At 47.6% G+C, this 20,702-nt stretch overlaps 1 protein-coding gene across 1 annotated transcript; it reads left to right on the top strand.

Moving 5' to 3' along the window:
- Window positions 1-2,306: 2,306 nt before the first annotated feature.
- On the top strand, window positions 2,307-15,556 carry LOC135822553 (uncharacterized). The gene is made up of 3 exons (XM_065335354.1): window positions 2,307-2,910; window positions 13,853-13,989; window positions 14,290-15,556. Exons 2-3 carry the CDS (start codon window positions 13,899-13,901, stop codon window positions 14,856-14,858), a joined length of 660 nt encoding a protein of 219 aa, XP_065191426.1. The 5' UTR covers window positions 2,307-2,910; window positions 13,853-13,898; the 3' UTR covers window positions 14,859-15,556.
- The last annotated feature ends 5,146 nt before the right edge of the window (window positions 15,557-20,702 follow it).

Below are 20,702 nucleotides of genomic sequence, written 5' to 3'. Positions count from 1 at the left end.
GCCAAGTGCACGAGGGAAAACTCTCCAAAAGGCTCGCAGCGCGTGCGTCGTCGAAAAGATTACGTCAACAAAAAATTCCGCCGTGGGCCAATCCATCCGGAGTTGCACACTCTTGTTTATCTACTCTTGAAACCATGCATAGCCACGGGTACCGGGTGCCACATCACAAGTCATGCTGCCACCCTGCGCCGCCGAAACTGGAGATCCACGGTAACAGTTAGAACTAATACATAATTATTATAACTTAGTATTCCACGACCGAAACCACCTGAACGTAGATCTACTGCCTACAGTACTGGAGTGACGTGTGCAGTGTCAATGGGTGGGTGTCTTTACTCTTCATTGTACTACATGTATATCGGCCACATGCACAGCCACAGGTGTCAGACTGTCAGTCACATCACCTGCACCACGGCACGGTAGATCTACACCCTGTGCGCTGCCGAAACTGGAGATCCACCCCGCAGGAAAACAAATGCCCAATATGGGGAGCACCGTTGCCTGGGTTGGGGGCCCAGCGAGGGAATGGGTGAGGGCGTGTGGGCTACGATTTCAGCAGGTCGATATAGCACGTCACAATAATCATAGTGTACCCTCGATCGTGGATGTACACGTTGTGACACAGTCAGTTCAAAGACTAGTAACGACGTAGTTGTGTTTGACCCGATACAAACTTACAAAGTGTTGTTGATCTCGTCCGCCATTTTGTTTAAAAACATGATTGTATTTGCTTCCCTTGCTTGTACATTGTGCCAGTTCCAGAGCCCAGGGGTCTTGACATGCCGTGTACGGATAGAAGAAGTATAGGGGGTTCTGGCTCACCTGAAGTTGAGCCAAAATCGACTTTTTCGATCGGCCCTCTCGGGCCAACTTGAGAGATTGGCCCGAGAAGGCTGATCGAAAAAGTCAATTTTGGCTCGAGAGATTGGCCCGAGAAGGCTGATCGAAAAGTCAATTTTGGCTCAACATACTTCACTCTTCAGGTGAGCCAGAACCCCCTCCCCCTATACTACTGATAGAGCATCACCATCCCGATGCCCAGTCGATAATACATGTACATGTAAGTGTCACGTACATGTAGATCTACATGATTGTACGTATACGTGAGCATTGAACACACGTTTTCAAGTAAGATCTTAGTTTCTCCTCTGCTCTGATCTGCTCCAGGACATGACAATGAGTGCGCAAAGGTGAAATACTGTACCGGTAATAAGACTGAGCAATGGAGTGCTACAAATTTGCAATCAATATGACCCACACTCTAGACTATAGGCATATCACGGAAACTCTGGGGTGAGGAACTGGGAGAGGGAGGTGTGCACATGAGGCGCTATCCCCAGGCTTGATCGGCGCAATGGAGTCACGGAGAAGTAGCACATTTTACCTGCTAATGAAGTCTTAACTCTTATGACTATTTTCACAATCTCACAAACTGCATGGGACAATGCAGTGGGGATGCTGGTACCGAGTCCACACTACTAAGTGTGTATCATGTATTGGTGAGTTGAGGGAGTGACTCTCAACGACAACAACTCCCCTATTAAAGTTGGCATACACTCTCGAGGCGCTAGGCACAGTTTACGTTGGTATCATATTAATCAAGACACGAGCTTTATCTCTTTGAAATGTCCACTCGACTTCTCATAATTACCAGACCATGATGTAGATCACGATCCGCGTCTATCGCCTCTTTTTCAGAGTCCGCTTCAGCTCATCTGACCTGGAGATCACGTCTTCGGAGGCTCGAGAGCGCACTGCATCAGGGATCGTGACGTCCTAGTCTCTGAAGACAGTGAAGTGCACTTGCGACTCGACTAACTATCGATCATACTGCGTTGGTGCAGTGTAGTCGACTAGTCGTAGACCAACACGCGTATGTCACTACTGTATAACACGTTATTTTCAGTGTAATTTTAATTTCGGTAATTTCGGTAGAGAATTCAGGCACCTAAATTTAGATTACACCTAATAGGCACTAGAGTATGCACTGTATGTGAAGGGTGGGCTGGTCACCTAATTCTACATTACACCTGAAACCTGGCTGGTCCCTGACACCGAAATTTAAATACACCTAAAATTACATGATATAATAGTACTTGTCCTTCCCGGCTCATGCCAGCATGGCTTGGCTAGGCTAGGCTCAGCCTCGGTCTCCGAGTGAAGGTAATTTTTCGGGCTCTTCGGATCGGACATCGGAATGTAGCGTGTAGGTGCATTGGCCTATGCCCAAGGCTCGTGTGGTAGCTAGCTGAGGATGCGAGAGGAGCCACGGCAGCCTTCCTTGATTTGACCCGTGCGTGCCTAGTACTCTCCGTGGCTGCAGCGAGAAGGCTCGCGGGTTGCTAATCCGAGAGCCGCTATCAATGGACGAACTATTCATGCATTCACTACTCGGACGATCGAATGACCGAGTGAATGTTTGTGGTAAATGTTCACAAGCTGGCAGAATGCGCGCGCCCTCGACGCAAGGAGCTGCAGGAATTTGTGCATTATATCGCCTTCCGCCTTCCTCGTGGTGCGCTCGGCTTGCATCCGCGAACATGTTCGACTTGCGCAGTATCCGGTTTGTCAATCCTGCATCCGTCGGGACTTCAAGCAACTGCTTATAAACGGGACACATCCAGAAATTCTAGCAGTGACCAGTGGTTGGAAGTCTCAGACTCACACTCAGAGCCTCGAACTCGGAGGAAATTGTGACTCGCTACCTAAGGGAGCAGCGTGCAAGCACGACATCGAAAGCAGACAACGAACGCGGACGGCAAGAGCACGTCGCCAGCAGTTGGGTGGGTGAAAGACGGCTGTTAGTTGACACAGTGAAGTGGAGTTCGGACTGGGCTGATAGGTGATTGCTAGGGAGGCTCAAACCAACACGTGGTCCAAGCTTTCAACAGCTCAAGTCAAGGCGAAAAGGTAAGAACGGTTGTTTGTGTTACTGTTTGTACGCCCAAACTGACCCACAAAAGGTGCGTATTCCTGTAGAAGCTGACACCGACCTGCAGCGCCCCACTCCCCAAAGCTCGCGATGTTATCAGCATCTACCGAAAACATATCGTCCTTATGCGACATTGCGGCCATTCCCCTGGGTATTGTGTCCATGGTCGTCAGGTCTGGGAGAGGTGTGATACTGTACGAACCCTGCTCGGGTAGGCATGCCTGATCCATGCAGGGTATTTACACACCCAACTCGTAAAATAAAATAATTATGTGGACAAAAACAAACATGGTGTGGCATTCTTTATTTTACTTCACCAAGCGAACAGGCAATGATGCCTTCTCCACCAGCCAATGCCTGGCTCTCACAGAATGATGAAAACAGGGAATCCTGTTCAAGAATATTCACCGCAATGAACTGGGTTGACTCTGGATCCCAGTTGAGTGTACAGTACACTCACTGAGTGTTTGAGTCCGTAGATCCGTGTGTGATTAGGGCGGCATGCATGAGATCAAGACGCAGCTGGCTAATGTGGGACATGGTGACCGGCTTGGAGTTTCTGCTCCACTTTGTGGTCATGTGCTATGCAACTGCCATAGAATAACTACCTGGCACTTCAGAAGCAGATCTTACTGGTGGCTCAAAACACAGTATACTGGGAGATATGCTTACATGCATGCCTCAGTGTTGCACCTACATGTATATCACCTGAAGTCTGCGAATACGGTAGGGGTTATACTCAGCCCCCCCCCCCCCCCTTCTCCTCAGCCAGGAAAGTCAGAAATGGTGTGTGTGTGTGCGGCTTGTGCACTGAGTCAGGGACCAAAGAGAGCGGAGGGCATAGAAAGTGTGTCTGCATCCGGATCCGGAAACACCAGTTTACACACCAGCTTACATGTCTTGTGAATGCGATTATTTCATGTAATGGCTCTGTCAGCCAAGACGAGCATCTGAAATCCAGTGTACTTGTTGAGTAGTTTAATAACATTAGCTAGAAGCTACACATGGACGTAATAGCAGTAATACCGCTAAGAGTATTCCACAATCTTGATCTATTTGTGTAGAGTGGTCTACCTGCCGAGGTGCTGGACCTTCAGCAGAAGGTATCACAGCTAGTACTGCTGTGTTGGTAGACTGTGCAGCCCCAATCTTGATATTTTGTGTAGAGTGGTCTACCTGCTGAGGTGCTGGACATTCAGCAGAAGGTATCACAGCTAGTACTGCTGTGTTGGTAGACTGTGTAGGAGGAAAAGGGAAGAGAGCAGATTCTCCAGTTCACTGTGTGTGCCTTGTCGGTAGTGGAGTGGAGGGGGTTACTTAAACCTCTACAAGTTCAGACTCTGTGCTGGTCCAGGCCAGCAGATGTCACCCTACTGGATTCAAGTCTAAATTATTCTCCAGTCCTATCACTGGAGGCTGTGCCAGGAGGGAGAGCCTGAACCGAGTCAACTGAAACGTGCAGTGCAAGCTACGCATATGTGTATACGGCGCAGCATGTGATGTGACACAATCATAGCTATTACTTCGGATAACAACAACTCTGTTCTGAGAGTTATCCTAGTCCAGAGTTTGCAATACAAGCCATTGAGCTGGTTTCTGTAGCAAATACTGACGTAGAGAACAATCATCTCCAGTGCATGTACTTCTTGAAGTAGCAACATGGGTTAGGGTGTCAAGTGAATACCAACCTCGGGTCCAAGCAACCTGGGACGATTAATTTTTGTTTACGGCTGGAAATTCCAGCTGGCCAGATGGATGATAGGTGTTCACACCTCGGGCAGATACACTCAGAGAAGCGGAGAAAGAGAGAGGTGGGTCTGGGCCTGACTCTGTACACCCCGGAGTGCAGGCATTGTGCAGTGCAATCATACTCCATAGCGCAGGTGACGTGTGACGAATCACGACACTTGTTTCGCTAAATTGAATTATTTGATGTGTGTGTGATTCCCACCTGTTTTGGTCACTCACTGCTCAAGTAGAAGCATATCCAGGAACACCAGTGTACCCTGCACGTGTACGGTGTATGTGTTGTGTGACCTCCATTCATGCCTGTGGAGAAAGATGCAGCTGTCCTGGGGTGGTGATCATAGTTTGGTGACAAAGGCAGCCTACTAGTACACTTGCTACCAGACTATAAAACTTAAAAGTAGAGTGGAAGAACAGTTGTCTAAAGACAGTGTCACGTGAAGGATACTGGATGGGAAACTCGGATACTTGGAAACTTTTTCTGGAGACTTACACAAGGCCAATGACAACTAACTTCCCCGTGACTATTTTCCTATGCCAGGTCAGTATTATGAACTCTCACTGAGCTTGCAATGTGAAGCTCATGGTGGTGGGAGAGCGGACCAGTGCACTGCATGTGTTGTTCATTCGTCAGCAGGTTTGTCCCAAGTGCAGCGGGGGTTAAGTTTTTGTTGATTAGTACAACACGCTTACTGCTCAGTGTTGGCATACACAGGATCAGATCACATGCCGGTGACATGGTACGTAACATGATCACATGGTACATAACATGATCACATGGTACATAACATTGCATCCTGAACATGCTGCCAACATACCTTTAGGCCATCCCTTCCAAAATTCAATCAACCAGAACAATATCAATTGTTCCGTACAATCAGAGAGAGAACAAAGCCCTACATTTCCCACTGAGTAGGCTGGCGTGCAGATATGGGTAGAAAAGGAAGAGAAGACAGCCGCAGACAATTTGTTAACAAATGCACACACAAACACAGTGACCTTAGTAGGACATTATTGTTTTGTAAATGGTCATCATGATTGTTCTTGAGTGTTGCTGAGACCCCTGCACTGTAACTAACCCTCATGACCATAGATAGGACTTTGTGGATAGGTGTCTACCTATTTCGAGTGTCCGCAACTTTGCATAACCTGAAGGGGCCGTAATTAAACCATTGGCACCACGTTCTACTGAACATGGAGATACTATGATTTGCCAAGGCTGCACCCCAGGAAAGATGATAGATTTAGTGTGACATCGTACTGCATCATGTTCACTAATCAGTAATCATTCAGCAGGGAAGTCTTGCCTTTCAGCGTGGCTGATGGGTCAATGATGACATGAGGCTAATACAGGTATGTAGTTGTACTTCAAACTCACAGACTCGTATCAGATAATGCACCTGGATGTGCATTGCGCACTGAAAGCAAGTGTTTAATAGTTCAGTACCTAGCTGGTTAGTGCGTGGTCTTTACACCGAAACACTCACATGCGCTGGACCTGTGAGTGTGTATATGTACGCAATTCAATGTGAAGTTCAATTGCTGTAGAGATGTACTGTAGACACTATGGCGAAGCGAGCTTTCTTCCGCATGTATACCAGCCTGATTCCTCTGCAGTGTTACAGCACCACGCAAACTCCATACTAGTACATGCCATACATGTATGTGTGTCCCCGTGATGTTGTACACAAGTGTGCATGTGCCTGCAAACAATAGGTCACCCGTTTGGAAGTGCAGTTGTGTACTTGGCCAAATTTGTTCATGATATGTGATTACACCATACCATGCACTCTTTGCCATAACTGCACGATCAGGAGGAGCATAAGGATCCTAGCCGGGGTCTCATGTACATTAGTGATTGAGCAGCAAACATCTACTAGCAAAACCAGTACTATGAGTGGCTGTGTAACCGTATCCCAGTGCCTTATGGACACCATGGAGGCATGGCTACATTGATTTGGCATGGCTACACTGATTTGGCATGGCAGGCAGGTGTTGGATGGGGTACAGTACTGGAAAACTAAAGTAGCAAAACAGCGCTTTGCTGTCAAAAGCGCTGTCACAGATTACGGGTCAACATCGGCACCGGTCCAGAACACCAGACAAGAGCGCAAATTGAGTTATTTGCTTTCAAGAATATCCCCTTCACACTTCCAAAACAAGATGCTTGGCGAAATGTGGAGCATGGCAAGCTAAGCAGTTACTGCGTTAAGTCTGAGTGGCGTGACATTTTTTTCTTTTGCCACCTTTGACCAAGGGTAAACCGCTCATGAATGTGGAGATGGAATTTGCAGCAATCTGAGCCTGTCATTGAATGCCACTGATAGAGGGGAATGTGCTGGGAGTGTCCACTAAGAAGCAGGTCGATCAGAAGGTGTATCCGTTTGCAACTCGAATCAGGGAAGTGCCCACAATCTGTAGGAGTAGCCTTTCAGCAAAGCAGGCAGGGTGCCCACAGATGTACTCAAACGGTTCAAAGGCGCTCCGCCGCATTGCCCCAGGACAGATGCTGCTCAGCAATGTAGGCAGCCAGGTGTCCTGCAGCTTGGCATGTGCCCGCGCTGCTTGTACACGGACAAGTTTCACGACATAGCTTAGAGAGTTCTCAATGGGCTGCCCATGCCGAATTATTTGCAATGTTTCCACCTCCAGGGCACACTGGAACATAAATGGTGCTCCAATTTCCGAGTTGAACGTGAGCAATGCTAGTGGGCAGAAGCTGGAAACTGGTCACAGTGGAGCTATCATGTCCAGGATGGGATCATTACTTATTTGACTCCCCGGTAGTTAAGTAGCAGTGCTACAGCCCCATCCTAGGCACAATAGCCATGTTGCTAGGCTATTTGTAACACTCAGGCAAAGGTATACTTGTGCCTTTAAGCATTTGCTGGTATGGGTAGTTGCACATGCATGCACTATAAAGTTATGTACCTTGTACACATGTACAATGTATGGTGGCTTGTTTCTGGTATTATGTTAGTTATCATCTTGAAACGTGTGTAGTCACTAAGTGTGTTGGCAACGGGATATCAAGCCAATCAAGGAAAACAGCCCAGCTTGCATTTTGCTGCCAATGATATACCTCCACTGCGGGTGCGGCATGTCTATGTACATCTAGACTGAGCTTTGTAGGAGAGAGAGAGAAAAAGAGAGAGAGAGAGAGAGAGAGAGAGAGAGAGAGAGAGAGAGAGAGAGAGACAGACAGAGAGAGACAGAGAGAGACAGAGAGAGAGAGAGAGAGAGAGAGACAGACAGACAGACAGACAGACAGACAGAACAGCACAGAAAGACCTCTGTGACCGCTGGCCACCATGTCAGAGGTACGCTCCCGTGTCCTGTTCACGGTGGGCATATCATTGAAACAAGGCTTGGGGCCAACTTGTCTGTACTCCGTTGCAGCCTAGTACAGGCATGCTACCAGCATCACAGTAAATTAGTGTGCTTTGCCAAGCTCTGAAATCCCAGCCTAAGCTGACCAGTGTTAAAGGACCCCCCCCCCCCCCCATTTGAGGTACTCACTGTGATTGTCATGCAGCACTAGCTTCCAGGGAAACAACTCGTGCTTGTGAGATGTTCAGGAGTCAGGCTCACGCTTGAAGGCTCTCAGTCAATCAGGGTGTGAAACAGAACTGGTGGTACAAACTGGCACACAAGCCGCGGCCCTGCTTGGAAGAAAGCCATTGATTTTATAGTGAGCAGCAGTATAAGGACAGTGGAATGCGTCAGTTTCAGATTTCCCAATGATGTAGATTAGCATTATGGCAGATCACATGCTTCACGACGTGCCGAGTGCAGATGGGTTCTGGAATACGGCCAGCAGTGGACACCTAGGCTAGGGCAGTAGAATGCTAGCTAGCTAGTATTGGGCTGAGCGTTGATTGCGTGGAATGTGAGCCGCCATGCGGTACTACGATTCACAGCCATAGCCTGGCCAGTGCTTGTGATCTCCCTACTGATGCCAAACGGCTAGACCAGTTACACCAGTCACGGCCACATCAGGAAATGTTGAGTATGACTCGTAATCAGGAGGACGCCACCAATTCCTGTGTGCTGGGGTGGGCTGCTAGTCAACCTCAAACATAACGTTAGCTCCTAGAACAGTTTTGCTAGGACCACCCATGGCATAGGGAATGCAGGACCCCCCCCCCCCCCCCCCCACACACACACACACACTTCCTGTTGCCGTGGTCTAGACTGACCTGATGAAGGGATTGTACTAAGTACTTTGGGATCTTCTTCTGTTTGCATGTTTCCCTCAAACCAACGAATACGTTAGGATCCCGTGACTATAATACCAGTAGGGACACGACCAATCTTGTCAGGCAAGAGTGGTGGGTCATGAGGTTAGATTCATCTCTTGTAATGTGTGCAGCATCTGCTTTTTCTGCGGTCACTAACCTGTCAACGACCGTAATGTGATCTCTTCAACGGGAATAGATTGCACAGTCCGAAACAGCACAGTCTTGAAAAGTTGATATCCAAAAGCAGAAACATCAGTCGACACATGCAGCATGTTGTCATTGCACGGATCAACGCTGTGGTGCCCTCAGGCCTCACTGTCCCATGGTGAAGGGCCTCTGTGACAATCACACCTTGCGCAATCTCCCAAAGAATCGTCTACGCTGCACTTCGTCTTGAGGATTGGGTCACTTCCAACTTCACAGCCCTCTGTCAGTGTGACAAGGTGATGGCGTCTTGCTTATGCTAATGTGTGCTTGGTCCTTCTCTCCCTGAGCCCTGACCGAGTGGACTGTGCTTGGTCCTTCTCTCCCTGTGCTCTGACCGAGTGGACTGCAAGCTGAACTACCAAGTAGAACTAAAGATAGAACTGGGAGTGAGTTGCTGGCAGTCAAGGACTCTCCACTTTGCTGGCTATACTTGACCTGAACCTACACCTGGGTGGCAGCTCTTTCTGAGCCTGCCTGCTGACTATCTGCTGTCCTGCCAACAACATGATCAGCATTGTGCAAACAATACAGCAATCATTTTACTTGGCTTGGCTGGATGGGTCGACAGGATATGGAGTGCGCCAATTAGGGATATCCGGCACAGCTCCCACCTTTGCCTGGCCAATGATGAGACCGTACTAATTATGCCCTCTGTGGAGTAACGACCACTCTGACAAGGAGGACACTATTGCGGTCAGAAAGAGGTGCCAAGGGCTTTAAAAGGCCATGGACAGTGTAGACCTGCGGCCTTGGGCTAAACCAGTGTGGAGTATTATGATAAGTCATTAACGGTGCTGGACTGAGGTAGTCATCTAACATACATGTACGTACATGCAATGCTTTGCTAGCCAAGACAAGAAGTAGCAGTACTCGCAGTGGCAATACTCGGACCACTATATAAATGCTACAGTCCGAACAGTATGATCAGCTTGGCATAGGCATGCTTTGCAGACATCATTCAGGGACAGAGTCGCATTCACACATCGGGAGTGTGAAATCGGAGACTTGGTACTGGATCAATTGTGATGGGAATGCATGGATTGGAAAGTTCGTCAGCGATATGTGGCGCCATGTAGTATCCCAGCATGTAGCAATTTCAGTATGTGGAGTTCTAGAGTGAGTCAATGTCTTCAGTAACACTACGTTCTACTAGTAACTATACTTCCTGGTCACAGTGATGAAATGTGGCAAAACACTGTACAGATCACCAAGACCGTCCACTCCACTCGCCCAATGCAATCATGCCAGTGTCTGTTTCAGTGGTATCGTGCCCAATGAACAGTTTGCATGGGGAGGCGTGGGAGGTCCCGATTGCCCTCAGGGCCTTTTCAGCATCAAACCATGCAGATTTGTTGTTGGTGGCACTCTGGGCTGGCCTGATCAATTGCATTGTGCCATGCTCAAGTGCAGATCTCCAGCACTTTGCAGTGTCCTTTTGTGTTGCGCTGTGCTGTTTGCCCCTGGTAAATTGCCCCACTGTCCAGCACTTGATCGGAGCAATAATGAGCCCGACATCACCACACTATCCATACCATAGCGCTACTACGGTACTATTACATAGAGCACTAGGATATAATTCATAAGCACTCCTGCCGACCTACTAAATAGTAGTACTAGTTTCTGGTAGGGCAGTGCATTTGTGTTGGGAAAGCTACATGTACATGTAGCTCTGGTGTGCTACACTGCTCAACTACAAAACATCTCTTGAGTTTACTTCTCGCCTGATGGGATTCAATTCCAGGAGACACGTTGGAATGACTATCTGGACAACTCACAGTTCTCAATGTGCATTCCAAAACGTGATATGGACATATGGGTCCATCCCAGAGTTCCAAAAGGCAAGTCACGGATGTCAGGTCAAATATTCACTAGCTGAGGGAATGGAAAAGGATGTCTGGTCAATAAATATTTGCGGATACAGTACTCAGGGTGGGTTGTGGAAGAGAAAACTGTAAAAAAAAATGAAACTTGAAAAAGAACTACACATGGTTTCAATTGGCACCTGGCAATCATGTTTCTTGTTGCTGTGGCTTCATACTTGGAGATGTAGATCTGATGTTTTACAGTTCCAATGTGTAGCGACTTTCCTAGCATTCGTCATTCAAAGACAATTTAGAAAAGGTCCCCATTGAATCCTAAATAAAGGAGGATACTGAGACGCCAGCTTTCAGCACCCGCTTATCTCTACGGGTAGCTGTCTGAAGGACATTGACAGAGTTCTTGAAGTACGAATACTGAGTGGTTCCCTTGGGTTGAAAGCAGTCCGTCTGGCATATTTGCCCAGACAGAGAAGGCCACGCTCACAAGCTGCCTGATAAACTGGAAGAAGAACCGGTGTGGACATTATCAGGGCACAAATGTGTACGCGTGTACGTGTGTACGTGTGTGTGTGTATGTGTGTGTGTGTGTACATTACGGCTCTACCGATGATTTCACTATGTGAAGATATAACGCCTGACTGTACAAGCTGTAGCATTGGAATTGGCAGGCGGGTAGACGAGGGTTAGGCCATACGTGCTGTTTGGAACTGTTTCAAACTTCCAGTCTAAAATTAATGTTCTTTGAATTGAATACAGATGCTACTAAGGTCTGCTGATTCGGTAGCAAGAAGATCTCTGCCACAAGACGTGTAATCAGATTGCCACAGGGTAAATTCCTGGTGGAAACATGCTGACGGGTGGTCTAATATACATGCATGTAGTTGGATGCATCGAGTGTTCCCAATCGTCCATGGGTTCCACTATCTCTTGTAAGAGTGCTGAATTCATGCTGGTTTAGTACCCAACAAAAATCCAGAGCATTCTTCTCCCATTGCCTTCCCTGGCACAGGAATGACAGGTGTATGGTAAACATTGAGTGTTCCCAAAAACACAGTTCTGCTCCAATTGGAGACATACGAATGTCAGAATTGCCTGCGTTCCAGTGGCAAGATAATTCATCGCCTGCCAAACGTGCAAGCAAGCCCCTGGGGGCATGCAACACGCTTGACAGTATCAATGTCCCCCCAGAGTGGTATCAGTAGCCTATACTAGTACTTGCTATAAGTTAATAAGCCAGACTGTAGTGATAAGTACCCCTGTAACTTGCACATTCACAGCCGAACATACTCACATCTTAACTACAATGTAAAAGCACGAACGTAACATACTCGTGCAAAAAAACGTTATCGTTGCATGGAAACATAGGATAATCTGATGAGGCACAGCGTTCACGTGCTGAACTCTTCCCGGCCTGTGCAAAGATCTGCTAATTACCTTGCATCAGATGCTGGAATAGTTAAGGCCATCTTGATGTAGTACTCGGCAGTTAGCAGCCAATAGCGGGATCTTATCAGTTCATGTATCTCTCTACATTATGCATCTCAGCACGCCCACCATGTATCGCAATTGTCTCCTCTCGCGTTCCTCTCTACACGCGAGACGTCATCATTGGTAGCACTGTGCAACCGGCTGTGTCAGGCTGAGCAGGCAAACTCAGCCTTGCATGCTCCATCACACGTTCCCATGTACAGGGGCTTAAACTTATCTTTAAAAACAACACTGCTGTTCCGTCAAGAACGTTCTGATAATCTTGGTGCAGCACCTGAGAGGGAGAGAGAGAGCGGAGAGAGAGCGGAGGTAGCAAAACCACTTTGCAGGGTGGCGCAAAGGGCGAACTCAAAGTGATGGCGGCTTGTTGCCTGGTCCTTTTGGCGAGTGCCCATCAAAGGATGCGCAAATGGCAGGCTGACAGAGTACCAGTCTACTACAAGACAAGATGAATTGCTGCCCCACGTTCCTCTCACAGCGGGTTGCCAGCCAAAGGACACACATTCCCCTCTACATTCTCTAGGCATATCCAGCTAGCACGAGGAAGGCATGCACGCAGCCATACTATTCCATAGCCAGTGTGCATTCCTGGCCTGGTGTTTTCCTGATGATCTGTATCATCTCCCTGATGAGGAAAACCAACGCAGAGTAACCAGAGACTTAAAACCTCATAAGCACCCATACAGCTCCGTGAATCTGCCCAAACACAACATGTGTGTGTTTTATCTAGTTGGATAATGGTAAACTCCAAGCACATCATCAATCTAGTCCAGGACATTATCCAGTTTGGCTGGCCACTGGCGAAGCATGGCTTGGCTGTTTTCCAGATGCTGACAAAGATGCCACAAAAACCTACTCTCAGGCACTCACTGAGCAACCACTCCGCACTGGACACTCACAATGGGATAGAAGAGGAGCCTTTGACCTGCTTGAGGGCCTCCTTGTTGACCGCACTAGGAGCTCACATTAAACACATAAACAAGTACTCATCGTGCGTGATGCAGACAATAATACCTACTATTCCGTATTCAAGTGTACGCAGCTAGCTGCCTACAAACACACACACACACACACACACACACACACACACACACACACACACACACACACACACACACACACACACACACACTGATGTGGAGTCGAAAACCAGATGACGGTTCTGGGATTGATTCCTGATTAGCCGCCACTGCTGCTGCTGCTGCCCTGATGTTGCGGGGGCGAATTCCAGGGTGCCATGCGGTCAGCCATGATGGATGTCTGCACCAGGCTCAGCAGTATTCCTCCCTATTCACCCCTTTCCTGTGCTATCTTCAAACCTCGTGGCCATTGCTCCTGACACTTACAAGTAGGTATAAAAGCACCCGTCCTTCTTAGTCTAATCATAAACGTCTTCTTCAACTTTCTTCTCACTGCAGAGTATTGCACACGACTGTGAGGACAGTGACAGAGGCTGAGAAAGCCATGGCCCCGGATCTTCTACGCCAGCTCCTGCTGCAAGTGTTCATGGCATTAGCTGTTAGCTGCCTTGTTCTCTGCACTTCCACAGCAAATGGTAAGTTCTTCCTTGTTCATGTAGGGTCACTTTCTCTGAGATGAGGAAAGGAGAGCTGATGCAGATCACTCAGATATATGCTATGACCACTGGTATGCGCATTCACCCCCTGCCCTGGAAAATTTCTCCAGTGATTTTGCTTTCTACAGACAGCCAGGGAGCAGAGCTTGCTAGGCATCTCTTCTCTGCCACCCTCAGTAGGAATCGGGTTCAACTGGCAAGATCTTAGGCTCAGGCGTGCTAACAAGACCGCACTTACATCATCTTCTAATGAATCTCTCTTTGCTGGTTCTGCTATAGGTCAACCAAGAGGCCGACAGCAAGCAGAGATCAACTGCCAGGCGTTTGCCGTACGTCGTGAACTAGCCATCGACGGCTTCGAAACAGAGCAGATCAATGTTGGCGAATGCCGTGGATACTGTCGCCAGGGCAGCCAAGTGGCCGAGGGCAAGCTGAAGTTCCGAAAGAAGCGTAAGGTGTTCAAGCTGAGAGTGGACAACAAGTGTGAGTGCTGCCAGGTGACAAAGCTACAGCTGTACGCACAGCGACTAACACCGCTTGCTGCTGACGCTGTTGCGACGGCGGACGACGAGAATGGCCTGGAGATCACGGAGAGCAGAATACCACAGGAGTCGATGGATATGGTGCATCGGCGACGAGACGCGACCACCAACGAGTGGTACTACGAGGCGCATGTCCACGTGGTCGGAGGCTGCGGCTGTGCACGCTGCAACGACACCATCAAGCCGCGGGTGCCGATACACGAGTACATGCACACGCTCTCAGAGTTACAGCTCGAGGCCACTGCTGCCCCCACCGCCGGCACAACCCACGAATACCCTACACACCTAGCAGTGGATGAAAGCTAGCCAAGACATTACCAGCCCAGTACAGTGCTTGTTGCACTCCCTGAAACGTCTGCTCAGTGCTCAATACTTCAACCAAGCTCATTTACTCTCAAATTTCTATATAATTATCAGCTACAAAAGAGCACCGTAGGCCTTGAATGAATAACATCTGCAAATATACATGACCATGTCATATCGCCGGACCTATCATAACCCCATAATGACTTCAGTTTGACAGCTAGACTAATGGCCACTCCGTACTTCAGTTGTGCAGTGCGGCACCCAGGAAAGCGGGCACATGCGCAGGACAACGGTCACAAGATCCTGTACGAAGAAGTTGAAGTGAAGCCGATTATCACGGTGCGATGTGGTTCCTTAGAAACTTTCCTGTACATAAACTGAAGTATAACTCCACAACTATCATCCACATCTCGCACACAGCTCGCATTCAACTATCTTGTAATTGATTTCGAGCCACAGAGGTTATACTAATCGCAGTGTGAGAGAACAGAATTACAACCTGTAGGTTATTTACTCGCCTACACTTCAATGAGACCACTAACTGGCATTCTCTGAGCGAAAGGGACATAATCGATGTTTGAGCTCTACAATATCTGTTGACAGCACACAGCTTTCTTCTCTATTACAGAATCTAACCTCAATTAAAGTCACATGCATAACCTGCAACACGTTATATTATTAATGATAGCGTGCATAGACCTCCGTCCTACCGGTTGGACCATCATACACAGACATGCATACGGCCTCTGTTCTGACATTGACCTAAACTTTACCCTAAACTGTTGCCAAGGGGCTAATGAAGGAGTCCACAAATTTTGGATTGTACATAACAAGGCATAATTATAACGAAATTCCATGGCAACAGCCCATGGTAACCATGAAAACGGAGCATGGAATTTTGCATTCCACTGCCATGGCAAGCTGAGAAAGACATTAGGTCCTCATCACGATCGATTTGCTATGGTCAAAATTCACTTTGGACAGAATTTCTAGCGCTCCGACAGGAGCATGTGCGGCCATTTCGACAACTGATAAAATCGCACATATGCGATGCACTGGACATAGTCTTGCATTTTGCGCCATTACGTTGCCCTACAAAGACCTCATCTCAGCTATTGTTTCAAGAAAGGTCTCTACCAAAAGCACTTTTGCGGCGCAATTTCTTGGGTCCTACCGGTAGGACGGCATGCAAGCTGTCATTAAGTTAACCGGCACCTCGAATTCTGCCTGCAGGATGAATGTACCACCGTGAAACCTACCCTAACCGGACTCCCTTGGTGACCCCCTTGGTGCAGCAGAAACTGTCCAGATATGACAGTACTTCGCTTGATCCAGGGATGCATGTTCAATCCACAGCACTTTGGTGTATAAAAATGTGTCCGGTCAGTACAGGATTCCGCTTGGTACAGGGTCCGGCAAACACAGGTTTTACTATAGATATAACTTAGAAGTTGCGACTTCGGCGGTATTAGTGATGAAGTTGGTTGTTCCAACGAGGAACACACGCTTCCTGCCGAACTTGCAACTAATACTTGACTGGCTCACGACTGCCATCCAGAGCACACGAGGAGCACGTTGCACCTTCCACTCGGCAAACCTGCAAGAAAGCACCACTCCCGGCTGCTCAATACCAATTATTGCATTTCGTAAATTTTGTAAGGCTCCCGCTACTTCCGAAATTAAACGTTTTAACATGTACTACAACTTGTAGCCCACGATCAATGACACTTACGAAAGTACTTAAGTAGTTAGATGATTCAGTTACGTACGATCGTACAAAGTGTTCTTTTTCTCAGTTTACGAATACTAGTATTCGCTTTATAATTGATTTACAGTATGACTATGGGTGTTACTTGACCTAGCTAGAGCTGTAGTATACAGTGTAGAGGGGAGGGCAATGCAAATAGCTGTTACAATCAAGATTATGTACAAGTAGGAACATGAAGGCCGGCTGTTCAGACACAGCAGAAGACAACACAATAACATAGGAACTGAATAGTTCTGCATCATGGCTGGCATAGACGTAGTACAGGCTGCCCAGACATCCTGCTCCGGCAACATTGAGCATTATCATAACCTTGGTTTCCATTGCCAACTAAAATCAAGCTACGAAATAGAGGTGGCAACTATTACTTCGACTGACTCGTCTGAGCCGTACTGTTGTCCCGTGTGCGAGCTTGCTACTACCGTAAAGTACCGTTGATCCGCCCCCTCTCTAATTCCCGCCCCCTGTCGATTTTCTGCTTGTGAAGCGACTTCGGCGTATACAACGAAAATACGATGTTGAACCGACGCATGCACTGCTGTACACAATACTTGCCAATCCAGGATCAAAATGTGCACAATCCAGCACATCGAGTCTGATCCTCTACGTTGTTGTACATCGTACTGCACTTGACAGCCTTGATCTAATTCCCGCCCCCTGCCGAAAACCCAGCTGGGAAGCGACATGGCGTGGGGGCGGATCAACGGTACTTTACGGTACTAGTACCAAGAGTGCATAACCCCAAGAGTGTGCAACTGTCTGCACAACCTCTATGCTGGGCTGCGACGGCAGAACTTCACATCACGTGACATGGTTTAAAAGGTTATGCTGGCAAACAGTGCAAAGTGACCACAAGAGAGTTGTACCCAAAGCTGGGCTGCGTACAACCCTGTATCTATCATGCACAGAGTGCAAATAATGTGTACGGGTTCATCACGTGATGTGAAGTTCTGCCGTCGCAGACCCCATAGCTGGAGTTGCACACTCTTGCCTTGGGTTATGTACTCTTGCTAGTACCAAGAGTACATAAACCTTTTTTTTGGTTTATGTACTCTTGCTAGTACTAGTAGCTGGTTGGGAGCAGGGAGTAGTAAAATACCATGGATTTTACTACTCCATGGTTTGGAGGCAACAAGACTCAAGAGACTGGCTATCATTGCTCTCTGAACCTGCACAAGTAACACATTTCCCCGATTACAGGTCGCATCCCTATTTCCAGGTCTGAGCCATAATTGTTTCAATACAGTTGAGACGTGCACCCAAGTAAGCAGGCCTTACCTGATCTTATCTTGGAGCAATCTGGTTACGCATGCACCTAAAAATAATAAAAACAATTCGTACTGGATCATATGCACGCGCTATCACATTCATAAATTATTAGATGCGTCTAACAAAAAACAAGGCTAGTTGGCCATTGGTTGCATCCAGCAGGCCAGGGAGTCGTAAAATACGACTCCCTGGATGCATCTCAGTAGTTTCAAGCAGGGAGTAGTACAATACCGGGAGATGACACGGGCACCTATCGTATAGTTCTACTGTAACTGCCTGGTTTCAAGCTATGTAACCATCAGGCAACATAATCTTTGGCACACACAGTCGACTGTATATACACACACATAGTCTACTGTATTATTCACACCAGTAGAAAGTCACACTGGATTGCTAGTCTTCACCCCATTCTTCACCCTTGAAAAAATGAGCACCTTGTATTCGGGGGAAACGGTACCCTAAAATACGAAGTAAAACACGAGGATGGTGCTGGAAATGCAGGTAATATGGAGGTTTAGTCTCACGCTGTCCCTCCAGGAACTTTCGATTCCGCGGCCGCGTTGTTTCCGCAATTTGAAGAAAAGTCCGCGATATTCGCGATATTTGAATAATCAGGTGTGCTGGAATGTACTCAGATGGAGAGCCAAGGTTTAAAGGGGAAGTTAAGGCAAAAATTAAAATTTCACCAGTTGTAGTCTTCGGGGTGCTGAGTCGAATGGTCTTGGTCCGAGGAAGCTGAGACGCTCCCTTCCTACTTGAATCCCAATCGAACTCGCGCACTTCCACCGAAACTGGGTGACTGCGCCCTACTAGATGGGGATTTGTATGCAAAATGTCACTAAAAGCGCCATTTCGTTCTTATAAAAGCACGGATGACCGCGATTGGCCCATATGTTGTAGTCTTTTGGACGCTGAGTCGACTGGTTTTGGTCCGAAAAGGCTGCGATGCAGCGTTCCTCCTTTATTCCCAATCGAACATGGTTGAACAAGCGGTCACGTGCTCCTGCGTACACCAGTCACCTGGTCACCGTGCCTGCAGGGTACAACTTACTAGCCTGTTTGACCTTTTTTGGGTGCAGTCCTGTCACTCGAGTTGAACTCGAGTTGAACCTTGGTGTGAAAGTTGTCGCCTGCTGGCGTGGTGACCAGGTGATTTGGGCACCCAGGAGCACGTGACCACTTGTTCAACCATGTTCGATTGGGAATAAAGGAGGAACGCTGCATCGCAGCCTTTTCGGACCAAACCAGTCGACTCAGCGTCCAAAAGACTACAACATATGGGCCAATCGCGGTCATCCGTGCTTTTATAAGAACGAAATGGCGCTTTTAGTGACATTTTGCATACAAATCCCCATCTAGTAGGGCGCAGTCACCCAGTTTCGGTGGAAGTGCGCGAGTTCGATTGGGATTCAAGTAGGAAGGGAGCGTCTCAGCTTTCTCGGACCAAGACCATTCGACTCAGCACCCCGAAGACTACAACTGGTGAAATTTTAATTTTTGCCTTAACTTCCCCTTTAATTTATACAAAAGAGAAAGACCAAGGAACTACAAGTTACGCTATACTGTCCACTAACACCACCAGTTACTAAACAATCAGCTCGTGCGATAACATTGCATGACACTGACCGACGGTACTGACGATCTACAACTAACTGTACAACTAACTGGCTAACAGCTCCAGCACATCTTGGATGCGCACTCCAACAGCCTTCCAACTTGGAAGGTTCTAAGTTATAGAAATAACATAAGGAAGGGAAGGTGAGCGCAACCAAGATAAGCACGAGCTGAAAGTCTCAGCTGTGAAGGACGTTGGCGGATGTTCATGCATGTCGATGACGATACTGGCAAGACCATTGGACAATACGGTCAAACCACGATTCCAGAACGCAAAGCAACATTCCACACAACTTGTGTGGCTCAAGAGATGCGAAGATCAATAAAAGGGGAAGCTATGCGAACAAGAATCATGAAAAACCCGAACGCCTCAGTAAAACCGCTCTGTACTTCGACTATGACAATTTAAATGGACAATAAGCAGCGGTAACAAGCAGCAGTTTCACATGCGTATAGCGTAACTTGTAGTTCCTTGGTCTTTCTCTTTTGTATAAATTTGAATAATCATCCGCGTTATTGTAGAAAATTGTCCTTTATACCGTATTTCCGCGCATATAAAGCCATGGCGTTATAGGTGAAACATTGCTGTTTTGGCCCAAATTTTTGGAGAAAATAGCCTTGGTTTTAATGCCATGGCGCTAAAAGTGAGAGACGCGTGCATGGAAAAAATCGGCAGAGTATGAACTTCGAGTACTCGTACGGTGACGTTGCACGTTCATGTCGAGCATCCATGTACTTTCAATTTTCCCTGAAAATTTCAAATTTTGAACCTATCGTGTACAAGGTGGCATACAAACTTGTGTGAAGGTGCGGTGGCGGTATGGCATGTGACAGTGGGGATGGGTACATGCAGAGAGAATCACCGCTACTGTAGGTTCACTGAAAGAATTGAACTCACCTTTAACGCCAGATGCAACTTCCTCCACATTGAATTTTGTTCACTTATAACGCCATGGCTTTATAAGTGAGGGTGGCCTTATATTCGGATATAACGCCATGGCTCTATATGCGCGGAAATACGGTACTTGAAAACACCCGCGATATTCGAGTCTTTCTTCGATGTTGTTTAGTGCTTCAAGCTCGTCAGTAGTTTACTTGTGAGATCGACACCAGAATGGAGAAGTTTCTGGACAAATCAGCGCCTAGCAAGTCAAAAAATAAGGCTCGCGTCGAGTGTTGTCCGAGGATGGCGGAAA

The sequence above is a fragment of the Sycon ciliatum genome, chromosome 8, assembly GCF_964019385.1.
Source record: "Sycon ciliatum chromosome 8, ocSycCili1.1, whole genome shotgun sequence".
Lineage (NCBI taxonomy): Eukaryota > Metazoa > Porifera > Calcarea > Leucosolenida > Sycettidae > Sycon > Sycon ciliatum.
This window is presented reverse-complemented; position numbering and strand designations above follow the sequence as displayed.